At 37.2% G+C, this 25,055-nt stretch overlaps 1 protein-coding gene across 1 annotated transcript in view; it reads left to right on the forward strand.

The window, feature by feature from the left end:
• cwf19l2 (CWF19 like cell cycle control factor 2) overlaps positions 1–25,055 on the forward strand; it is a 43,704-nt gene that overhangs the window by 714 nt on the left and 17,935 nt on the right. The window contains exons 2-10 of the mRNA XM_088921246.1: positions 3,248–3,358; positions 6,214–6,336; positions 8,774–8,881; positions 12,378–12,497; positions 14,329–14,422; positions 17,975–18,090; positions 19,517–20,157; positions 21,630–21,753; positions 23,700–23,807. Coding sequence (XP_088777372.1) covers positions 3,248–3,358; positions 6,214–6,336; positions 8,774–8,881; positions 12,378–12,497; positions 14,329–14,422; positions 17,975–18,090; positions 19,517–20,157; positions 21,630–21,753; positions 23,700–23,807 — 1,545 coding nt within the window. The remainder of the gene's footprint in view (positions 1–3,247; positions 3,359–6,213; positions 6,337–8,773; positions 8,882–12,377; positions 12,498–14,328; positions 14,423–17,974; positions 18,091–19,516; positions 20,158–21,629; positions 21,754–23,699; positions 23,808–25,055) is intronic.

Here is a 25,055-nt window from a genome sequence, read left to right on the forward strand (position 1 = left end):
ACGTTTAAATAAATGATTGTGAGCGAATTCATTATTTATTCTGTCCTTGGCACTGAAGCAGATAACTGAAAAGCATCTCCTTTAGTTCTTCAGGAAGTGTAGGGTATTACTATTCTACATTAAAATCAATGTATGCGCCAGTTTTGGATAGTTATTAGTCTTACACAGAAGATAAAATTAAAAATAGAAACTTGAATTATTTATGCATTGTAACGGCGTGATAATAGGTATAGCAACATTGCACTAGATCATTTTTCTTAAGGAATGTTCAACTGCGCTAAGCGAGGTAGAACGGTTTTCTTCTTTCGTGGGCTCTTGTAAGGAAAATTTGTATCGCATATGCTGAACAAAAATAAGTATCATAAACCTTATCAGCACAACTGCCTTGCTGTCATCAGTCACTTTAATTACTTGGCTGGAGAGTCCAAAACCGAATGCTGAACGCCGGTGATAAGACGCATTACGCGCCGCTGCAGGAAGGAAAAGATGCAGAGAAGCCCGTTTGTGCGTCAGCAGTTTGTCCAAACACCGCCTGTAGCTCAGAAGCAAAGGCAAAACAAGCGTTGGTTTTTGAATAAACCATGCCTCAAAACAGTGTGTTGAAATCCTTTGCTTCTATCTGGCGTGTTGAGCTTTACTTTTCCCCCCGTCTTCTCAAATCAAGATCAATACTTAATCATTTGCATTCGGCATGGTGCAAATTCAAAGGCGAGGTTTTTTTTTTTCCCTAGTGCTTTGCAGACGCCTAGGAACATAAGCTTCTTGGACGAAAATTAAAGCTTAAAGAATGTTAATGTGTTATGCAAATACCATAACAATTTAAGGTATGCTAGCAAGTTCGTACAGTATATGCAGAACTAGAGTTTCAAAGACCTGGTGCTTGTTTGAATGACAAGGTGAATTTCCTGAACCTTTCTGACGTTTGACCACATGTCTGATTTGGTGGTTAAGGTATGCTTATATAAACAAAGAAAAAATCAATTTAATAAGAAAAATAGTTTTTTTTAAATAAGCCTTATTGGAAAATACTGTATTTGTTTAGGCAAATTACCACGTTTCTTGGTGAGTGGCTTTTTAATGAAATTACCTTTTATAGTTGGGCAGAGTTACCTTATCTCAACAGATGTCAGAATACAGGTCTTGGTCTTGTCCGTATAAAATGAGAAAACGGCATTCACAGCAGTAACTTGGTTGGTGGACCAGTAGGTGGTGCTCTTCCCTTTCCAAAGTTTATTGATAAGTGCTGCAGTATGGAGTCCTCCACCATGCTGTAGGAAGTGTTATTTTCTGAATGAGACCCTAAACCTTAAGCTCTGAATAAAGCAGATCAATTTATTTGGCTCTGTTACAAAAATACTTGATCATTAAAGGTGCCCACAGTGCTGTCTGAGAAGGGAGATGTTGATTCCTGGTTCCTGACTTAAGTTCTGCTATAGGTCTGTCCAGTCTGGCCTACCTAAAGTTCTCCCTTAAATCAGTCGTGAACAATTTCTCACTGCTGTGTTTGATCGGTGTAGTGGGGCTGCTGGTGTGAGATGGCTGCTGCATGTCACCAAGGTGGGTCAGCCGTATGTAACCTGTTTCTGCATGTGTTGGATCTTTATCTGATGTTTATTTTTATCTTTAGCTGTATGATGTCACACTCTTCTGTGTGAGCACTTAAAAAGGTGTCACTAAATGTTATACATTTCCATAGGCCCTGCCTCTGGAGCTGCATTACACTCTTGATTACTGCATTTGTTGCATTATGTCATATGTATGTCTCAAAAGGAAACACTCTTTAATTTTAATTAAATTTTAATTCTGTCAGTAACCATGAAGTACAAGGAAAGGTTGATTTTCAGGTGGAAAGTTGTTAGATTAAGTTTGTGTCTCCTTTTTATTATTGTATCATCCTTATCATTATCTATCAAATAGATGCAAGACATTAAAATATTAAAGTTCGATAGGTTTGTTCCAGTTACAGTGTTTTGCTTATAATATGTCATTAGGGTAGTTTCAAACATTTATAGAGCTGTGCCTTTTTAATAGAACAGTGGTGTGATTTTTACTATGGGAAAACCTCCAGTAGTGAAATTGAAAGGGTTATTTTTATTTTTCATTTTATCCCCTTGTTTGTGGAAATCAAATTATATTTGTATTCCATCAGTGTAATCTAGGCTTGCAAAAGAGATTGTGTAAGATGCCGTCCCAATAAAGCACTGATCCTAATGTATGAACATTAGATCACATTTTATAGGAATAATCAAAGTATTATCTTGCAACTTAGCTTAGGTGGTTTAAATTTAGAAAATCATGCATGTCTCAAAAATAATTATCCATGGGATAGATGTTTTTCATCAAGTCGTATTTATATTAAGAAAATTTAGATGTTGAAAGAATACAAATCTATCTGTGACAGATTTTGCTGTTTAATAAGGGCCAATTCTAAATAAAGCAGATCATTTTATTTGGCTCTGTTACAAAAGATGAGATCCACCAGGAATTTTCAGTGTATTTCTTTCTGCGCATATTGAGTCTGAGAAGAGATTTAATTGGCTGCTTGCATGCAGTGGACAGCAGTCTGACACAAAAGTCACAGCATGCGAGGATGTCATTGCACACACCTTTTTGGAAGTGCTGCTTACAGTAGTTCATTCACTGAACAGTGGTGGAAATTAGCCAGCCAGCTGCTGGGAATGTAGTGGAATGGGACAAGCCTAGTCAGGGTAGTACTGGTTTGTGGTTAGGGAAACTGGGATTTGACAAATGACTTATTTTCAATCGAGTGATCTAAAAGCTGAAGGGTTTATTGCACTCTCCATGGCAGTGGAGGAACAAACAGGTTAATAATGTACCTCTGTCGAGCCCCCCAGCACTGTTATCTCTCCCACAGCTGTGTTAGCTCTTCTTAATTGTAAGGATGTGCTCCAGGATAAATTAGCCTAATTGTGATGGATCGTCTTCCTGCAGGAAATGATCGGATCCATGGAAATCCTGGGGGATGAGGAGTTTTTGTTTTGTCACAGAAGAGATTTAGTCCTTGATGGCTCCACTGAGGCCTAGTTTACAAACAACTACATTTTGGAAATGTTTTTGAACATCTGTGACGTTATGGGGTTTATGTTGCAGGTGGATGACTAAATTGTGCCACAAATGTCTGAGGCTATTGCTGTGCCTTGAGAGTACAGCAGCTTTATTGCCTTTTTTGGAGGTGAGGTGGTGTCCGAAAGAAATTGAAAGCTTGAGTCCCCTGTCTCAATTTCAGGCTAAAGAGCAGCATGAGCGGGACGAGAGGCGCAAGGAGCTCAGGCGAGCCCGCGGGGAAGACACGTGGATGTTGCCCGAAGTGGACATGAGGATCAAGCAGCAGGAGGAGGTGAGAGTGAAGGGAAGTGACGTCAGATCCCCCATGTTCTAATGTTCCAGTGCATTGAGAGGCTTGTAGTAAATCCATTCATGTCCCATCAACAGTTTAGGTTTGGATTTGAGAGTAAGGAATAGGATTATATTTTTTAATGGATTGGCTAATGTATTCAGTAGCCATATCACCCTGCAGCTCACAACTGGCAGCCCACTGAAGCTCAGCAGGTGTGAGCCTGGTCAGTACCTGGATGGGAAACCTGGGAAAAACTAAGGTTGCTGCTGGAAGAGGTATTAGAGGGGCCTGTAGGGGGCGCTCACCCTGCGGTCTGTGTGGGTCCTGGTATAGTCATGGGAACACTATACTGTAAAAAGACGCCGTCCTTCGGATGAGATTTAAAACCGAGGTCCTGACTCTCTGTGATCATTAAAAATACCAGGGTGTTACCCCGACATCCTGGCCAAATTTCCCATTGGCTCTTACCAATCATAATCCCCATCTATGAATTGGCTTCATCACTCTGCTCTCCTTCCCACTGATAGCTGATGTGGGGTGAACATACTGGTGTTCTATGGCTGCCGTCGCATCATCCAGGTGGGGCTGCACATTGGTGGAGGGGAGTTCAAATTATCTGTAAAGCGCTTTGAGTGGAGAGTCCAGAAAAGCGCTAAAGAAGTGTAAGCAATTATGTTCTTAGCAATGAGATTAAATCTCTCAAGAGTCTGGGCATCTAGAGTAACACAATTAGCCAAGAACAACAAAGCTAAGTGCACAATCCCCATATGTACAACAGAAAGACAGGGGGTTCATATATTTATTGTTTTATGATTAAAACAGGATTAGTGGGAGCAGTAAACAGCAGCTTGTGAAATACAAATATTAAACACATTAACTCTAGTTGTCCAACATGGTGTCGAGATTTATCCTGGAAGCTTGTTACAAACATTGTTAATGTACAGAACTTGGATTTCCTCTTCTGTCCATTTAAAAAAGATTAAAGTTGCCAATGAATATCTTGATCCACAATAAGATGTTTTACATCGTTTACAAAAATGTATCTTATTTAAAAACCAAGACTTTAGTGTTCATAAGAGCAGGGCATTAAAACATACAACCTGTTACATAAACTCCATGGTGACGTGTTTGACTATTGACATATTCTTAAAGAAAATTGCCCTGTCTTTTAAATGTTACATTAAAGTCTTCTAAAGCATACAGGCCCTGAAGGTAAATAAAGCAGATTTGAAGGTAATATTTTCATGTTGGATCTAATCTAAGGTTAGTGTTTTCTTCTTCATCTCTTAAATGTTAATGTTTATGTTAAATACTAATGTTTTGGACAAATAAATCATTTTATTTCTCATATTTATTTACTATAATACAGTGTTTTATTCACATTTTAAGGAATTTTCTTAAATATGTTTTCCATTGACACACAAGGATACTTTTTAAGAGTGTAGTAAATTGTGGGGTCTTTTGTTTTTAATTAGACTATTTGCAGCTCAATGCTTGTCATATTAAATTGTGGTAATCCTATCCAGTTTGTGCAATATTTCTCTTCATTAAAGAAAATCAGAAAGATAAGCTGTAGCCTGTCAAACCGTTGAAACTGGAGTAATTAAAAATTTATCTGGTTCTTACTAGGGTAATTGTGCCAAACCCTTTTAGACATTCTGAACAGCAAACTGAATTAAGTCAGATGTATGCCATTAATTAATGTCAGCTGAAGTATCCATTTGCAGTCAGTGTAATAAAATCATGGTGTCTGTTGCATTGTCATGAAGCTGAATATATGATAGCCATGTACCTTTTTGTAGATCAGAAATTTTGTTGCATAATTTTAATTTTATGAATAGTGGTGCGGTACATTTTGCATTGGAGTCTAGATTATCCTGACTATAGCAGAATGCAGCACTGCATAGAGCATGGTGATAATCCAGAATTGTAATTGTAATGTCTTCATTTCTTGTTGCTCTTTTTAACTCCAATTCCAACAATATACACTGTAGTTGTCAGAGCTGTGAGGTGAAAAATCTTCTGTGAGCTATGACAAATGCACTTGTACCACCTCTGTTATGATTCCTTTTCAGCAATTCGCAAGCTTTTCCTTGAAAACAAACTTACTGCTCTGTGTCGAATTTGCTGATTTCTGGGTATTCCAGAAGATCTTCACCATTTTTATTATACTTTGTTACATGTTTTGTCATACGAATCCTTTAAATATGAGGTACTGTATGGTCACGTTGTGTGCAGGTGCTTAAACACAAGGAGCTCTTGCTCATTTTATTTCATTTGTCTGTGCCTCTGAAAACTAAGGTACTCAATGGGACTTTGGTATTATATTTTTGAAAAGACTGTCTTTGCATATCTCAAAACTCAAGAAAATTAAGCAAGCCAGTGATGAGCACTAGAAAGTGCAGTTATAATGACTGCTGCTTCAGCTCACTGCAGAGGTCAATTAAAATTCACCTCTGAGTATTTTTGTAGGCCTGTGCTCTTGAACTGCCTCCAACCTGCATTCACAATGGGCTGCACATACAGTACAAGACGTGACATCTGATCCCAGCGTGAACATTTCTAGCTCCTCTGGATTGGACTGTCTTTCTATGGCTTGCTTCTCTAAACGTTGATCTGACAGCACTGATTTCCCCAGGGATCGCTGACATTTCAGTCACTTTGAACCATTCCTGCAATCCAGGTCATGTTATTAACGTGAAAAGGAAGAATAAAAAGTAGGTGTGTAAAGCCCAAAGAGAAAAAAAGAAAACCAAAAATTTAACAAAAGCTCTGCCTGTCCCTGAGCCATAACTGGACTTTGTTTTCCATGCAGGAGAAATTCCACTTCTGACCGGTGTTTCATGTCTCTGCAGGAGCATTCCGTTAAAGGGAAAAACAACAACAAGAAGAAGAAGAAGAAGGAGAAAAAGGCCAAAAAGAGTAAAAAGGAAAAGAAGAAGAAGGGTCAGGCCAATGACTCTGGTGACAGTTCTGCAGTAAGTAACCAGGCATCTCTGGGTGGTAATTAAAAGATAGTTCAGAAATGACAGTGGAATATCGGTTTTGCACAGTGTAGGTTAAGCCAACACATGTGAAATCACTGACCTGCATCCAGGTGGTACTGCTAACCACCTGCGGATGAGAGTCCCCTTGCCTTCCCTGCCTGAGCACTTTCTGTAGCATTGGATGAGGGGAAGATGAAGAGATTCTCCGGCTGACGACTGTGGTCTACTGGATAGTGTCGTGTTCATTGGGTGCCATTTGTGTCTTTATTTAGGCTGACCATTTTAGGTCTATTGTTTCTGTTCGACAGTACTGAAAATAGACAGTTGGCCCGGCACTTACATATCAATGATATTAAGGGTTACCCTTAGTTAGTAGGATGTTAGTTTGATTCTCAACTGATAAATCAGTTTGTTCTTAGATGACTACCTTACTGTCTATCTACTAATTTTGTATATGTATATGCTTGCACATTTGTGCACATAGCAATATTAAAATCTAATATTTATGCAAGCATAATGCTTATACTGTCCCACAGAGCACCCTAGCAATCCTTTTTATTTATTTTTATGGTATGAAACTCCTTCCTACTGGGAAGGGCCTGATTCTAAATTCAGAATTCCCTTCATAAAAACTTCTGCATTATCAAATATGTAATTTGGATGGTTTATAAACCAGAAAGTCAATGCCTTTTCATCCCTGCGGGAGTTGTTCATGTGCAGTCTCTTGGTTAAAGCACCTTCAGAAGGTATATCGGGGATTTCACGGTATGCTTGCTGTTTATACAATGAAGAGTCTAAAGAAAATGAGTTGTACTAATCACACTTGTAGGAGACAATTGCAGAAGGTGACTTCTTTTAAGTTTAAACTTCAATTGTAAGATGAACTGATCCTGCATCACCATAATTTTGAAGCATCTAATTTACTTGAAAACAGAAAAAGAACAAATTCAGGATCCGATTATCCAAGGTGAGAACAGACATTGCAGAAAGAAAAAACTTTTATTTGGCAGATTTTATTTTATTCCTTTTTTATCCTTCCCAATTCGGATTTGCCAATAGTTGATGAGCCTGGCTCGCCGACAAAGACTTTGCACACCCGCGTCAGGGATGTGGACCTTGCCCACTTTCCTGTGAACTCCCAGCTTCTGCGAAGCCAGTAATGTCTCCAGTAGAGACAGCATCAGCTGGAGGACAAGTGCAGCTCTCACTGACAAAGATGGAAGTCTGACGAGTGCCAGAAAAGACCAGGGGCACACTGTTGATTCGAAACAAGAGGATACTCGAGTCTATTCAGTCATGGAAGCACTCAACCTCTGTTGCACCATTAGTACTGGAATCTCACTCACAATCAGCTAAAGACAAGGGTCCACAGCTGAAGCAAATGCGATGGATTTAAAGGGAAAAACTTTCAAGCAAAGAGACTGTAGTTCAGTGTGGTCATGTGGCTTTATAATTACTTATGGGGAAAAAAAGTCTGTTGTGTTCATTTTTCTTCTTTCTTCAAGACTTTTATCTTGCCATCACATTCTCTTGCTGTCATATCTGTATGTGTTAAAAAAAATACAAGATGAATTGTGTTTCTCTTCATTAAATGAAGCAGACCAAACACTTAATTGCTTCAAGCTGCCAGGTATTAATAAAATGCTAAAACGTAACAGATAATGTTCATATTGTGTGGTGAATATCACTTAGGAGCCAGTTTTTTAATAAAAAATGAAATCCTTTTATTTTCTAACTACAGCATATCTATGCATCTGGGATCATTAATATTTATGGCTATAATATAATGGTGAAGGAGGGCCATGACATTGGTTTCTCTGGGGCTGATATTACTGCTATGATCATCTGGAAAATGTCTGTTCCAGTGAAGGGATTGAGCTGAATTAGTTCTCTTCATTTGTCAGCAGCGTTGATCAAGGTTTGCTTTGCTTTGTGGAATTGTGTCGGCAGTAACACCTCACAGCACAAATTGAATTGTCTTCTCCCTGGATTGAATCTGTCTCGGGCCTGGACAGCCCGAAGGATTTTTGAATGAATTTCTTGTTTAAATACCCCAGGTGAAAGCTTTATGAAATTGGAGTCACATTGAAAAAGCAGGGGCATAGTAGAGGGTCAGTCTATAGCAGATGCTATCATTTTTTAATTATCAAGTATTTGCTCATCAAACATTATATTAAAAGTGAGTACCATACTGAAACATGCAAAATATGGAGTCAAGTATCACTGTTGTTTGGAGTATACCATATTTTGTAATTGTAGTGGTTTTTAAAGCTCTTCAAATTATCCAGAAATCATGACTGACAAAAAGGTGGCTAAAATGCACAATTCTCAGTTTTGTATTTTACACATTAGTGTATTAAATAGTTTGCCCTCATAAGCGAGTTCATGTTACAGAAATCTAAAGGCATGGGTTGTGTTAATGTTTCAGGATTCTGAAGATGAGTGGGTAGAGGCCTCACCTGCTCCACAGTCAGACACCACAGAGAAGTCATGGCAGATTCCAAAAGAGAAGCCAAGTCCAGCAGACAGCAGTCAGGTGAGCACACCCAACAAAATTTGCTTGCTCTTGTTCTGAGATGTTTTTATTTCAGGTGGGCCAGCAACCTTGACCCATTAACACTGTTACCTGTTATGCTGTGGCTACAAATGATATTTTTTTGTCGACACCTAAAACTTTTCTGTTGATTTTGAATCACACTGATACGTGGGGGGCGCATTGGTAAACGTTGCTTCTCCGGGTGCTCCAGTTTCCTCACACAGACCAACGGTTGGTAAGTTCATTGGCTTCTGGGAAAATTAACACTGGCGGTGGACTGGCGTCCTGTCCAAGGTGTATCCTGCCTTGCATCCATGGCTTACTGAGATAGGCTCCAGCTCCTCTGTGACCCTGTACTGGATAAAGTAGTAAGAAGATGGATGGATGGGAACTGCTGTACAGATTTGTGAATTATGTTGACAGTTGAATAGATTTGATTATACAGTACATTTCATTTGTTTTGTAGGGTACAAGCTGTTACAACAAAATTTGTAGGACAGTTTTTATGTAATTTTTACTTTTCTCCCCAGCTGTAAATTGCTCATGCCAGCATTGTCAGGTGTTGTTTAAAATGATAGTGTGGCCTCATTGGTTGTGGAGGGTATTTAAGAGTAGTTTGCTCATCGTTTTTTCCCACCCTTTTATATGTTACAGTTGTAATGAAACTCAATAATACCTTATCTGAAAGAATTAAGTTTTAAGAATAAATCAAAATATAACAATTCCCCGTAGATCAAAGCAAGATGAACTAAAAAAGCACATTGATTGAAAACAATTCCAATCCTAAAATTCCAAAATGTTTAAACTTGAGATTTAAATGCACCGCATTACAGTAAATGCCAAGCTTTCATGCTGACTTTTAAAAGATTCCTGAATTGCTAGGAGCTAGAAATGACCAGAAACTGATTTATTTGTTTTAAGAAAACAATTCGTTTTTCTCTTGAATACTTGTTCTGTAGTTTTCAGACAAGGCCAAGAAGAGAAAAAACATTATTATGGTTAAAGAAAGTATGTACATGATTTTGCAATAGGTTATATTTTAATCAATGTGCACATACATAGTTATGTGATACTTTTGTCCGTGTACTGAAGCATTATTGAAGTCTGGCTCTAATTTAAGAAAGAGACCCTGAGATAATTTTTAAGACACTGTCAGTGGACAGGGAAAGTATCTCCAAAATGAAGCTATGCGAGTGTTTTGTTTCGTTAGTTTTGTTTGATATTTTTAGATATCAATTTAGCTTTGTTAAAGACAGTACAGTGGTAGAAGGAGCTTTGCATTTATTTTGGAAAATATTTGACTCCCACTGTCTGTACACTGTGCACTGTTTTTAAGCAAAGTGCATGTCTGCTTGACTTAGATGAAAGCAGACGGTACTAAAATGAGACCTTGAAAACTGACAGATTCACGTCAGAATGTAGATGTCATTTTAAAAGCACAAGTTTAGCTGATGTTTCCTTACAAACAGCCACTGTATCAGACATCAGCATTGTTTGCTGACCTTTTATAGTATTGATTGAACATATTCCTCTGTCTTAGATAGATAGCTGGGTGCCTGATATTGATGAGGTTTCCAAAAATACAATGTTTCGAGGAGTTGTTGATCAATAGTGCATGGTACTTAACACATTAGTTTATATGGATTGATGACTTCTGCTGCTAATAGATGATCAATGATTACAGTTGTTATGGAGTCGATTTAAAACAAACTGTCTTCCCCAAGGAACAGGATATATGATTATTATACTTTCACCGTTGTTGCTACTGTAGATCTCTGCGGTATAATTCATTACCTAGGAGCACTGTTGTGGTGTCACAAAGGATCGGTAATAAACTGATAACTCTGTTAAAAGGGTTTTAAAAACAAATCCAGCACTGAGACTGCATTGCATTCCATGAATCAAGAAAATGGATTAGTACAGTGCATCAGGTGATTTTAAAGTACTGTTTTCGATAACTACTGTAGGTATTTCTTTGTAGAACAAGTTAACCTTAATGCATCCTTTTTTGTTCATTACTCATGACATCTTCGGCAGAGTAAATCTATTTGAAAAAGTTCAACCCTGTTTATTTATATCTTAGGAATGACTGGCCATAGCCTTAACATAACATAGGTTATGATGTTGGTCTTTTATTGCATAAATTATTTAGGAGATGACAGACCTATATCTTAGGGGTTTAAAATCTTTCACATAATTTTTGGAAATTTTGGAGATTTTATCTTATAGAGGAGTCTCACAAGTATTAAAAAACTCTTCGCACACACTTTCAATACTAGTTTGGTACTGCATGGATTTCAGTTATTATGCTATGTTAATGTTTTCAATCTTCATTTTCTTTTGTAAGATTGATGTTCTCCACCAATTGTGCAACTTGTAATCTGTATCCATTAACATCTAATTAAATCTGTGACAGGGCAAAGTATGAAATCTAGTTTTTTTCCATGAACTTTACTGCAGGTTTTGTGATATCTGTCATTAGATTTAAAACACTCTGTGTGATATTTACAAGACCTTATAAGTTTTATGAGTATTTACAATACATTTACACAACAGGGGAATTAAGCTGTTGATGACTGAGTTTTTAATTAAAATTAATGGACAGGCAATTATGCTGACCTGGTAAAACACAACATAAACGACAAGGATTCTTTGTGATGTTTTTTAATGATGTGAATGTCGGAACAAGCTGTATTTTTTTTTAAACAAAACAACATCAGAGCAGCTGCTGCTGTTTTATTGGCAACGCATGATTAATGCTGTGGCTTGATTTACTGCCACTGTAAACTGACATTTGAACAGCCCTTTCCTCCCCAGTGTGTAAACTGTGTATAAAGAGTGAAAGCCTTGTCTCTCAAGTCCCCAAACATTTCAACGGGTGAAGAGGTTAAATCTTCATTTTCTGTAGTTCACAGAACGATTTTCCAAGCTCCGGCGAATGTTTTTTAAGTGAAAGCTCCCACGATATAAAACATGATGCAAATGATTACTGGTAGTTGTTGGTTGTAAAAGTGAATTTATTCAGGTTCTGAAAGTGCAGTCAAAGTTTTCCATTATTTGAATACTAAAGTATTTGTTTCAGAGGTGAACTGTGCTAGAGTTGCAACACCATATTTATATATAATATAAATTCCTTACAAATATATAGCACTTTTCTGGGCACTCCACTCAAAGTGCTTCATAGGCAATGTTGACTCCCCTCTATCACCACCAACGTGTAGTATATATTAGCATAACATCTCCTGAAATACATTAACATAATCTCTTGACCTAAGGTGCTTCACAGTTGTTTGCTGACATGGCTTACGTGTTCATCTTTGAAATAAAGCAGTTTATTATCAGCTAAGGGTGCAGTAACACTGACTCACTGTAGACCTAATTTCCCTTGCCTCCAGTGTGTGCTTCACCAGCAGCAACCTCTTCCTGCGTGGCAACCAGCAGGCATCGAGAAACTTCATACCTGCCTTTGTTTTTTTGTGTTGGGTGTCATTGCCAGAGAGACGAGTGGATGACCTTTGATTTCTTGTCCATGAAAACCGTGTCGACTAAAGAGCTCCGGGACGATAAGGAGAAACGGAAGGAAGCAGAGAGGGAGCGAGCACAGGCAATCGAGCAGGTAGGCTGTGCTGATCACTGTTGCCCTGTGTTGAGGTCCACTTAAAAGTTCATGGTCACTGCTGATCCAGAGGTGCAACCAGAGTAAAATCATGAGTGAATTATGCACATACATATAACATATAATGCATATAAGTGGGCAAATGTATATGGCAAAGTACAATTTTCAGGCATTAGGTATTTGCTCTATTTTTTAAATCTGTATACTAGAAATAAAACGGTTGCATACAACATTTGTCAATATGGTCTCTAGACAATCTTGTGGCTCCTGTCCCATCATAGCTGAGTGAAGAATAATAATAATTATGATATTTCATTCTTCTAAAAACTGTTAAATTAACACTTTACTTTAAGGAAGGCTAAAAACGTGAATCTGATAAACGGCAAAACAGCATGCTGCCCTTATTTTTTTCTTCCAGTTTTAAAGCGTCCACTTAGCACGGTATGTCCTTCTGCTTTGGACAGACAAAACTAAAATTACTTATCAGAATTTTTCTTTGTTTTAGCATTAGTCCAGACTCAGAATGTTAAAGCTAATGAAAAACTGTTTTTCTGAATGCCATCTGTTCTTACTGTGCTTGATGGCATTAGTCACTCTTCCTTGCTTTCTTTTGATAATACAGGGTAGCTGTGGAACAAGCAATGCCTTTTCTCTTTTTTCCTGGTCAAGGTTATAAATACCAATGTCTTTCACTTTCAATAAACCAAGGGCATTTATAAGTCTAAACAAAACCCAAGGCCTTTGTGATGCGTTTTTCTGTGACAGCTAATTAGAAAAAAGAGACATCTGTGTCTCTGTTAAAAAAAGAAGCAAATTGTGAAGTAATTCACCTGATAGAACACCTTCTTGGTAACCAGGGAGACCAAATTCCAGTTGTAATGAGAACTGATGTAAATTAATAGAAAATAGCAGAAAATGTCATTTATAACTAATTAGTACTGTGATAAAGTAATGCTTTTTGAAAAATAAGCAAGATGTGTGTCCATTTGTGGGATAGAATGTAATAAAAATGTAGGAATGTGGAAAAACCATCCATATCATTATCAGAAAGCTGCTTACACTTTCATAAAGTATTACCTTGTCCCCTTCTAGAGTTCATATTTTATCAACATGGTGTACCACAACCTATAAAAGAAATCTAGTTATAAGATGTTTTTTTAAACCCAGGTCTTTGAAAATAAACAGAATCCCAAAAGGTGTTAACTACAGGTTTACGTTACGCATTGTAGAGATGTGTACTGCTTAGATCCTAAATGCTTATTTCACAATGATTGCTTAAGTACAGCCACATCGTAGAACTTACTGATAGAGAAGCCTGCCAAAAACATCACATGTACATGTCTATTCTATATAGGCAGAACTCACTGGGAACTTGCAGAATGACTTAATTTGGCAGATGTCTGCTTAAGAGTGAAAAGAAAAAAACGAAAGCAAAGAACATTGTGCTTATGAAAGCCAAGTTACTAATGTTAAAATGAAAGATTTTGTCTTGTTTAATTGAACCATAGACTTGAAGCGTTCAGCAAAATCAGTGCCTAAATGGCTGTGCTTCAAAGCCCCTTGAGAAAAGAGTAAATATTTCTGCATCTCTTCCTTTTTGTTTGCTGACATTTTGACATTTTAAAATGGTAATCCTGTAAACCCCTTTTAAAGATTTTCTTTGTTAAGATATGAAAAGGCCTAGCAGTTATGTGCTTCTGTATTGTAGATATCTCCATCATACGATATGTGAGTGTTGTGGATCACTGGGTTTATTAATATGATTAAAATTATAATGGAAGGGAATGCTCCCTAAAATTATTTTTATATGCTTTTGCTGTGAAAAATTGAGGCTGGACTACATGAGCGGGAGCTGAACCCTTTCTGGAAAGACGGAGGGACAGGTCTTCCTACAGAGAACAGCAGTGGATCCTGGTGTAAAAAAGGTAACATCTACAGTTGACTGATGGAGTTTAACTCGTTCCTTCCACTCCTATAACAACAGAAGACCTTCTTTTTGAAATCCTTTTGTGCTCTACCTTAATTCACATTTTCTGAAAGTGAATTTAAACCTGTGACAGGCTTTTCCTTGGAGAAATAAAAAAAGATTGAATTCAAAGCTGTAGATATGGTTTTTGAGGTGTAATAGAATTCCGGGGCTGTTTGTTTCACAATTGAATGTCGTACAGCAGCAAATTCTTTTGAAGCCATCGTGCTCAACTGAGATTACGCAATGGGAGAAGGTCAGATTTTTTTAGAGGCATATTTTACTTTCTAATGTTTTCTTTTGGGGCTAAAGGACATTCTAATAGGATGGTAATGTAAACAGTGAGCAAATTTAACATTGATTACTGACAACTAGTTGTGCCCTATTTTTCACATTTTGACTACACTGCCAGATAGGAATGTTTTTCCTTTATTTGCATGATTTATATGCTTATTTGAGGATGTTTATGCAGAACGGGTCTTATTTTGAAGATGTTACTGAGTATATCTTCCTCTGCTGTCTGAACCTACCTGCCATTTAACATATCTAGAGCGGCTTTATGCCTTATGGACCAATTTGACAGTTTCCCACCCCTCTCTTTGGTCTGAAGCTGCCAGTTTCAGTTTATAGTTTTACATCAAATATTGAGATTGGGGTTCTTGACAAGTAAATATTAATTAAGTGACGTTTCTTATTGCATGTTATTTGGTGTACAGCACATCATCAGCCTCTTATTGCAGATTGTAAAATATATATTTTCTGGATTCAGTTTATGTTTGACACTGCTTTTCCAGTCCAGCAGGAGAGAGAGTTTAAGGGGCAACAGCTGTCCAGAAACAGGAGGTTTCAGTCAGTTGCTCAGATACCTGTACTAAGAGATTTTATTGAGTCTGTTACTTTCATTGTTTGTTTTTTTCCCTTTACTTCTTCTGAGAGCATATTGGTCTTTTTTCTTCTGTCAACTCCAACAGATCTCTTCCTAGAAAAATGTTTGCAGTTTCATTCCCTGTTAACATTTTAGCAAGTACACTACTTTCTGATTCATTTCTCAGTAGTGGTTGAATGCAAGATTTAGAGAATGCTTTTGTTTTTACAAATGCCTATTTAGGAAGATATAAAGCAGAATTTCTGTTTAATTTTTTGGCTTCAGCCTCAGATTTTCTTTCAAAAGCATACCCTGGTAGTCCCTCTACATTTCTCAATTATGCATCATGTTAAGGTGAAAATGGAGGGTTGTGCGTATGAAGAGTGAAATGTTATCCCTGAGTTTATAACAGCAGACTTTTATTTGTCTTATTCACTGTAGACTTACAGTTGATTTATGTTCTAGGGAGTTTTCTTATATTTAGTACATAATAAGATAGAAAATTAGCTTTATACTGTCCTTGGAAGTTTTTGAATTTACTTGTGCTAATCCTGAATCTGAGGTTTCAAAATTAATGGAAGATCTACATTCACTTAGTTTTAATTCACTTCCCCCCAAAAGTAAAAAAATACTACTTAAGTCCTTGATGTTTTCCTCCAAGTAAAAGATTTACTAATTTAATAAATTATTATTAATTGGATAGAAAATAGTATGTATATGGTTGTTAATATTGGGTTGACGGAGTATCACAGAAATCTGTATTAAGACCTGATAAAAGTATTCAATATCCTGAAAGGCATTGACAACTCAACCCAGTGATTTTACTTAGAGTGATCAGTGAAACTCAGACCAGAGCACATGAGTGGAAACTATCTGGAAGTGCATTTACAACAGGGAACAACAGGCACTTCTTTAACCAAAGGATTTTGCAAGTATGGAATAAGATACTCAGAAATGTTGTTTAACCCCAATGCCTTGTCTTCTTTCAAGGAACAGCTTGATGAGATTTTCAGATTTACAACCAAAAAACCTAGATGGGCGGAGTGGCTTTATTTCATTTTGATATTATGCTCATATTAAAGCAAGTGAAAAATAATTATAGAACATATGAAAACCATGACAAAAACAAACATTTATTTTAGCACACCAATACAGATTTTAGCATAAGATTGTGCAAGGAAGCCACAATTATCCAGAGACTGCAGATAATGTGAATCTTACAATTTGACTTTTATAATAAAAATGAATATAACAAATTAGTTCTAAAGATATGCAGGTATCAAGTGCGTTGGAATTCTCATAGTTTAGTGTTCTGTACTTCTGTATTTCATGTCACTGACATTACTTTGGATTGATTATTTTTAAGTAGATCCAGAGATAGAAATTAGACTTCATTGCAAAATACTTACTGTAAGGAATGCCCCTGAATCTGCCACTCATACACCAGTATATGGTACGTTTCTGCTAGTGCAGAATGATGTGACATCTGTTTTCCATTTTGTTTCCAAAAGTAACATAATGAATTCCATTGCCAAAATAAAGCACTTTGTAAGTGCTTTATTCTTTTTAATGAATTAAGTTTAATTAGTTTTGTTTTGTTAAATACTGTACATCACAAAAGCCCATAAAGACAATTCAGCACAGTACTTATAAGAAGCAAGATTAATTACTTTGAAGAGCATGGCTAATATAAGTCTCCAGAGAAGCTTAAGTAAAGCTAAGAGAACATTTGTCTAAACTTTAGCATAAGCACAGACACCTCTGAAAAATGTTATCTTGAATAAACTGCTCTCATTATTAGAAAAAACCCAAAAGTACTGCCAGTTCCAGCAATTAAGGTATTACTCAGAAATGGCAGTTAATTCTCTAAAGTGTAATTATGTTTTAAAATATATAGTATATGCAGATCTAAAAGTCATATGACTCCATAGTGGTGAAAATGGGTCTGATCTGTTTTGGGAAACATAATGGGAAATACCATTCTGTCCGTTACAGGAAGCATGATGTCTGTGATTTCCTGAGGGCATGAATTTCAGCTGCTGATAGATATCGTCTTGCTACAATTTGTCCATGTAGAAATTCTAGACACTGGTGTCTTAACTGGGGCGATCACAAAATGACAGTTGTGTTATGTATTAATGTACAGCACTGAATGCTTCACCTGACCTTCAGTCTTGCTTGGAAATGAAAGTTCCTGTGCGTGCTCATTATGCCCCATTTTATTACAGCATGATAAATTGATTGTGCGATCATTTTGTTGCCACTATCCAATTACATTGACACATTATGAAAACGTTTTGACTGTCAAAGGCCAGGGTTGAAGTCTTCCAGTTGAGCTGTCATTTGCAAGACACTTCTTTGGATTTCTAATGGGCTCTGGAACATGTCACTGTTCATTCTATCCTTGGTCCTAGTTTGTAGTAGCTAAATAGGATGTGTGTACCGAATTGAACTGTGCTTTCTGGCAGTGAAGTATGTGGCAAGAAAGCAGTTTTATATATAAACTGAATCTGGAACTTCAAATGGATCTGAATTAGACAATCACATAGAAAGTATATGTACAAGTATATACACAGATTACGTGCTGTCAGCTGTCATAATTTGTCGGTACAGAATTCTAAAACTTTTCTGTCTGTCTTACTTCAGTTGCAGTAGTTGATGATGGAGGTCTGAGTTGGCTCAAAAAGTCTTATCAGCGCATGAGGGAACAAGCTGAGAGAGAGAGTCGCAATCTGGAGGATGTAGTGGCGGAGAGATATGGGGTGAGCCTGTAAAATATGTACTCATTACTTAGAAACCTGTTTTGTATCCTCACTTTCCTTCTTCACTGACAACTGTTCTAGCAGTTTCAAGATTTGGGTTCAGCCACTGGAATAATGTCTTTACTGATATATGGAAAATGTGCCTGGCTGTGTTACAGGCAGTACTTCATTAGTAATGACCCACAGCCTAATTCACTGTTCCTATTTAATCCTTGTGCTACCAGAGCGGTGAACTGTGTTGCATCAAGCTACTTGCTACTTTCTTCAGCTACAATGTAATGTAATAATCAAAGACTACTGTAATTTAGAAGTGGCAACGGCAATGTAATACAGCTCCCAATACAAATTAATAGAACAGTTTCTCACTGTGCAATCATCCAACCATTTTCAATAAATGCTTAGTCCAATACTGGGTTGCAGTCATCTGGAGATTATCCTGACAGACAGTAGCCACACGGAGGATATACCCAGTCCAGAGGGCATACGTACTAGTGCACTCACACATGTATACTGTACATGCATGTTTTTGGACCCAAGCTCAGGACCCAAGAGCTGTGACACTAATGCTGAAAGTAACACATTCTTTTTGCTAATTAATTGTACAAATAGCTAACTATAGACATCAGCATGAAGGCAATGAAAAACTATAGCAGACATCTTTGAAATACAAAACATTTAGTCCACTCATTGTCTTAAAAGGCATAAGTATGAAAGTATAATATATAAAAATATATTCTATATATTGAAAAAAATATAGACTGCTATCTTTTCTATCCAAAACATAGGTTACATACAGCTGAAAAGTATTTAAAGCACAGGATGAAAATGTGTTTTTCAGTGGATGCAATCAGAATCAAGTGAGTTAATAAAGAGGTGGTAATTTGAACTTTGATACAAACAGTTCAGTTGCACTCAGAATATAGTGCTAATTTATCTGTGCTTGTCTTCAGCACAGTCCTTAACACATCCACTGTTTCATGCTCTTCAAATTGAAAATTTACTGAAAATAGAGTAAGTGCCACAATGCTTTCACACCTTGAGAGAATGCAGCTGATTTTAAGTCGCATATCTAAATTATCTGCAATTTATTACAAATATGCAGTTACATTACTTAAGCAGAGGCCTTTTTAATTAAAGCACCAGTATGCCATTGTGATTGCAATTGATGCAATAATCAAATTAACTCTATTAAGTGAGCAAGCAGGTTCAAAGTTTGACTTTTGAATGTTTACAAAGTCCACAGTCCTGGGCAGCTTTTTAAAATAATTGTAATCCCAGTGATCAGTATTAAAATCCATTACGTGGCATGTCACAACGTGGCATTTGAACAGGTTCAAATCTCAAATATGTTTAAGCTTTCTGATCTCTGTTGGCCAATAATAAATGTTTCTTGGCTGGCAATTGTTTAATATCTGTTTTTTTCTAGTCGATGGAAAAGTTCCAGAAGAGACTAGAAGAGGCTGAAAAGGCAGCGTATGAGCAGAGCTGGAAAGACAGGGATGGTGGGCGAAAGAGATGGAGGAAAGAGGACCCTCAGGCTTCAGACAGCGACCACCCATCAGACAGCAGGCACAGCAGGGCTGAGGACAGACCTCCTCACCGAGGAGAAAGAGGGGGACATGGGCAATGGCACAAGGGTGATGAGGAGCTCAACAAACGCCGGGACAGACACACAGAAGAGAGAGACAGAAGTTCTACAGAACGGTCTCAGTCCCAGCGTGAGAGCCCCAGGCAGTGGGAAAGAAAGTCCTCTTCATTTCAAAGAGCCACTGGAGTCAAGTTTCTCAAACCCTCAGAGACAGATGATACCCCTAGTGGAAAGTGGAATGTAAAACCCACAAGCTCTTCTGCTTCTGCACTGACTCATAGCTCTGTAGGGTTCCAGAAACCTAATTTTGACGATAGTGGTTGCAGCAATATTCTATCCTGGAAAAAAGAGAGCACACCTTCAGGTGCTGGAGAAGTGAAACAGACTCCCAAAACATCAACAGCGTCAGAAAAGACAGCTGAGCCAGCTAAGGGAGAACAGGAAGTATCCAGACCTCAGAGACAGACCACACAGCACAGGTGAGGGGTTTTGAGCTGTAGTAGGAAAACTGAGATTGGAAGTCTCAAAAGGGGCAATGCTCATAGATGACAGCTGTTTAAAATTTTTGTCATTAAAATAATCTCATATCATAGCTCTTCAGACACTTTGGTCACCGAAATATGTCCTACAGACCTTTCAAGACTAAAAACTTTATCCATGTGTGTGTCCAGCACCCAGATCAAAACTAAAGAAAATGTCTGTGGGCCTTTATTTTACCCTATCTTCAGTACCAATGACACGTTAATTTCAAGCAAATAATCGGCTTGATAGTATAATTTCCAAATACTATAATCTCACACTTAAAGGTCAGTGTTACTTTGTAATCATAGATTTTTACAATGATTAAATGAAATCTGAGTAGCCCCAAACCAATTACTCCAGTTAACATTTCGTTAGTGCTTCATCCCGATTTGACTACACACATTCTGATCTTTGTGTTCACATGTTTGTTGATGGCTTCCCAGGATTCATGCTTGCTATTGAATTGTGTAATTTTTGAGAGCTTAACTTTTGCACATTACCTTTTATTGCATTTTGAATCTTCTCCCTTGGCTGTTTTTTTTAAGCTTTGGCTCACTGAAAGTAATAACAGTGCCAGAGATTGGAATACAAATGAGTAATGTGTGAATGTGGTCTCTTTCTTAGTTACTTCAATTCCTCTTCTTTCCTCTGGTTATTTCTGACTTTATAGTGAAGTTTGTCCTTAACCATTTTGTCTTTAGTCTTTCCAGCTGTCTAAAGTCTCTTAAGAAGTTTCTGCTGTTTCAGATGCCAAAAGAACATCAGTCTGGTCTACATTCAGACTGCTGTTGCAGTTGATGATTTCCTGAAAGCCTGTTCATTCACCATTAAATCTCTCATCTGCATAGCCCTTCTTCTTTTAATTGCCTTGCTTTATGGTACCTGTATTAAAAAGCGAACTGGTACAGTATTTAATATTCGGAAAACCATAAGCATGAAATTCTACATTAATTGTCAGAAAATGTAAATTTCTTCCAGGAAATGAGTTTTACCCTGCACTTGTTAAAGGGCCATTTTAAGAGTTTAAAAGCCTGTGAAGTAAAATAAAAAAAGATGTATGTCTGTTGACATTCTCAGAAGGTATGATTGATGACTTTTCAGTTTTCTTCTCTGCTTCAATTATGGTGTGTTTTATGTCTCATGCAATACTCTGAAGGTTAAATTTGATCAACTGATCAAACCCGAAAAGGAGCTGAGCTAATTTTGTGAAATATATTTTAGTTTCTCTTATGAGTACTATCATATCACTTACTATCATAGTTGTTGTATTGAAAGATGCCATCCCTGTGTTTTGCTCTTTTTTTGCTGAAGTTGACATGATTTATAGCCGTAAGCTTAGGTTTAGAGAAAATCCACATCCACATTTCCATTCTGTACAGCTGCCTAAGAAAATGCTTGTTTCTCTGTTACTTTCATTTCCTGGTCATAGTAATCCTGCAGACCCAGGTAGAGATGCAGTTAGTGAGGAACAAGGAGAGGTGCAGATACTCAGCGATGAAGATATGAACAAGCTGGGAGCAAAGCTGGTCAAAGCAGAGCTGATGGGAAACACTGTAAGTTCTTCTTTTCAAAACAACATTTTCAGTTATTTATATATGTGTCTGTTGTGACTGATCACTGTGCTCTCTCTGTGGTTAAGTTGTACGACATTCATTATCAAAGTCATCTTTTCTGAGACAGCTCCCAAGTGATTTCAACATCTGTCATATCTGTTTTCCTTATACTTGCAAGAGGCACATGGGAGAGACCCTGAAGGAAAACAAAACTTGTTTTAAATATAACTCCTGGTAAATATCTGTCCGCCTTAAAGAAGTTTAAATATTTGATGTTAGGAACACCTAGTACTTGGGCATATTGGAGTCATGATTAGAGTCCGATACTGAAAACATAAACAGTCTATCAAAAAGAGAACATACTATCCACGCTATCATATATCCTTATACTGAAAACATGAATAGTATGAAGATAACACTGTTCGCCCTATCATGTCTTACTGATTTTCTGAAAAACTCCAGGGTATTGGCCTAAATAATGTGGCACATCATCCTATGCATTAATAATTCTCAGTGTAATCAAAAATCCCTGCCTTTATTTCAGCTTGATCTTTAGTAGAATTAGGAGCTAGAGCTAGTAAACATTCCACATTCCATTGATAGCGAATGGAGTAAATACTGTCCATGATCACCAAGATCACTAAGAGATTAGTTCCTTGCTTTAAAGGGATTTTGAGAAAATATCTTTTAGACAAAAATATCTTTGTTGGATGATGATTATTAGATTGTTGATTGGCACAGGTGGAAAACAAATTTCACACATTCTAATGCCAATCAGTCTACGCATTGGGTTATCCCACTTGATGATGTGCACACACCTGTAGGTTATCCTCTTATAAAAACATTGAAGCAATCTTTGAAACCTTGCAAAAGTGTTTTACAGTCCTTCATAATGGAACGTGTCTCGACAATATAATAAATCTAGTTTCACCTTAGCTTTTGTTTCTGAGAATTCGGGGGGAGGCTAATTCCATCCTTATCTTATCCTTGCTCTTAAGACGTAGAATAAGTATGGCTGATCAGCTCTCGGCTTTCTCTGAGTTTTCTTTCTTTGTGTTGTGGATACTGTATACAGTTAAGGCATGTTGGATTTCATTGTGCCCTGCCAGCAGACGCACACTTGACTTTTTGTTATGAACATGCAGTAAATCCTGAAGGATTGCTCACAGTGTCAGCTTTCTGTTTTCCAAAGAAATGCCACGGGGTTTTACAACCAGATTAAATCACTGAATTATTTTGGGAAAAAGAAGAAAGAGGAGAATTTGCAAAAAAATCAGAAAGGTTATAAAGGAGAGGAGGCAAATCTAGTGAAGTCTAGACGGGGAAAAGGATGCAGACAATATTATGAATGTGTATGTTCCATTGATTAACCTATTTGGTAACAAAATTAGATTTCACACATTGTCTTATTTATATTGCAATAGCTTCTCCCAGTTCAAATAGTTTTTTTTCTGGAGCAACTGGTCCTCCATATATTTCTCAAAACATATTAAATGATTGCTCTGAGGACTGAAACTTCATTTAAAGCGAAAAATAAAGATGGAAAAATGCTGAGTTTCATAATGTTCTGTGAAAATTAGGGCCCTATAGATCAATATCTCAAAAGTGCTAAAATTCTTAGGCATGAACCCCTGAGTATTGGAGTCAATAGCATTTGTTTTTAATGCCTTTCAACTGATTGATAGCACAGCAGTTTCTTGTTGTGCCCCTTTGAATATTTTAAATGTATTTCAGCAACATATTCTGCCTAGTGTCATGTTGGTTTGTCGCATTACAAACTGCACCCAGTAAGCAGGTTTTACCCAAGAATATGTTATAGCTTCATGTTTTTTTCATTTGCCCAGGGAAATGCTTTTTATTCTGAATAGTGCTTGTAAATGAGTTGATAATGCTAGTGACAATGAGCTCTGTGGCTTTTGAAAAAACAGTGATTGTCTGTATTTCAGAATATGGTTAACAAGCTGAAAGCCCAACTGGAGGCAGCCCGCAAGGCAAAGGAGAGCCAGGTACAAAAGGCATCTACTGCTTCCCTCTCAAGAAAGTCAGAGACCCAGGTAACCAAAATAATTTCAGCTCATTTGAGAAATGTCTTTCACATTTATACCCGTCTGGCCGTCAGTAGTCTGGATAAATCAAGAAGACTTCTGCTGGATATTTTGGAGTGTGTAAGTGCCTGGGGATTTCCTAGGAATCATGTAGCCAAAGCACCTATCTGTTAAAGATTTTCAACAAACAATTGCTTTTTCCATGGAGTTGGTATTCCAGACGTTTTTGTTTTTGCCAGGCTTTATTTTTTTACGTTCATGCCATCCTCTCTCTCTTAATTTTAAGGACTTTTATGTTTTTTGAAAGTTCTTCTTTTCCCTCAAGTATTTAAAATTGTCATTATTTCTTTATGGTGCTTCATGCTTTGCTGTGCTTAATTATACACTTAATGATTATGAGAAAGAGCTTAACCGAGCATCTTAATGATAGAAAACAAATGGTGGTTAATCGAATACGCAGTGAGTTTTTTTTTCCCCTGTTAAAATCTCCAAAGGCTTGTGTAGTTAATTCTGTGTTTCAGAAGCTAGGGATAATTTGCAGTGTAGGATGCTCCATTTCCCAGTTTGCAATTTTACAATATGCAATTAGGACTTGCTCTGTAAAAGGAAGCACAATTGCTGGGATGTATTGTGTTCTCTTCCTCACGGTTCTTGCAGCACTATGACAGTGGGGAACTTTTAGGCCACATAGAGATCTGTCAGTATTTAAACAAATATGAATTGCTCACTAAAGGGATTTAGCTCTCAGATTAAACAAGTTCAAAATGTTAAGCTCTTTTGTAAACTTGGAAATGTTTCTTGCTATGAATCTCATTTGGCTCAAATGATTATTCTTTGCTTTGTAAAGGATCCATCCTCTATGTTTTGGACTATTCCTCCCATGGGAGCCCAGAACTGCGGCCCTTTGTTATGCTTAGTGAACACCAAATAATAAACTTGGATGAAATGTCATTCGATACTTTGGTAACTGGTGGTAATTAAAACTCTAGGTAATACTCCAGTTTCAGAGCAATTTTGCAGCGAATATTCAGAGTGTTTAAACAATTGAACTGAACCAATGTTTTCTGCCAAATCTTGATTTATTTGTTCTTATCAGTGTCTGTGTTCAGATTTACCTAACATGGAAGATTTATTTATGCTAAATGAAAAATGATATGATGTCTTAGAAAGTATGACTGCAAAGTTGGATTGAAACCGATGAATTTTTGACGTATTAACATTAACACAAAGCCAATTTGCTTTTTTTATAAGCATGTT

The sequence above is a fragment of the Atractosteus spatula genome, chromosome 7, assembly GCF_055471065.1.
Source record: "Atractosteus spatula isolate fAtrSpa1 chromosome 7, fAtrSpa1.hap1, whole genome shotgun sequence".
Lineage (NCBI taxonomy): Eukaryota > Metazoa > Chordata > Actinopteri > Semionotiformes > Lepisosteidae > Atractosteus > Atractosteus spatula.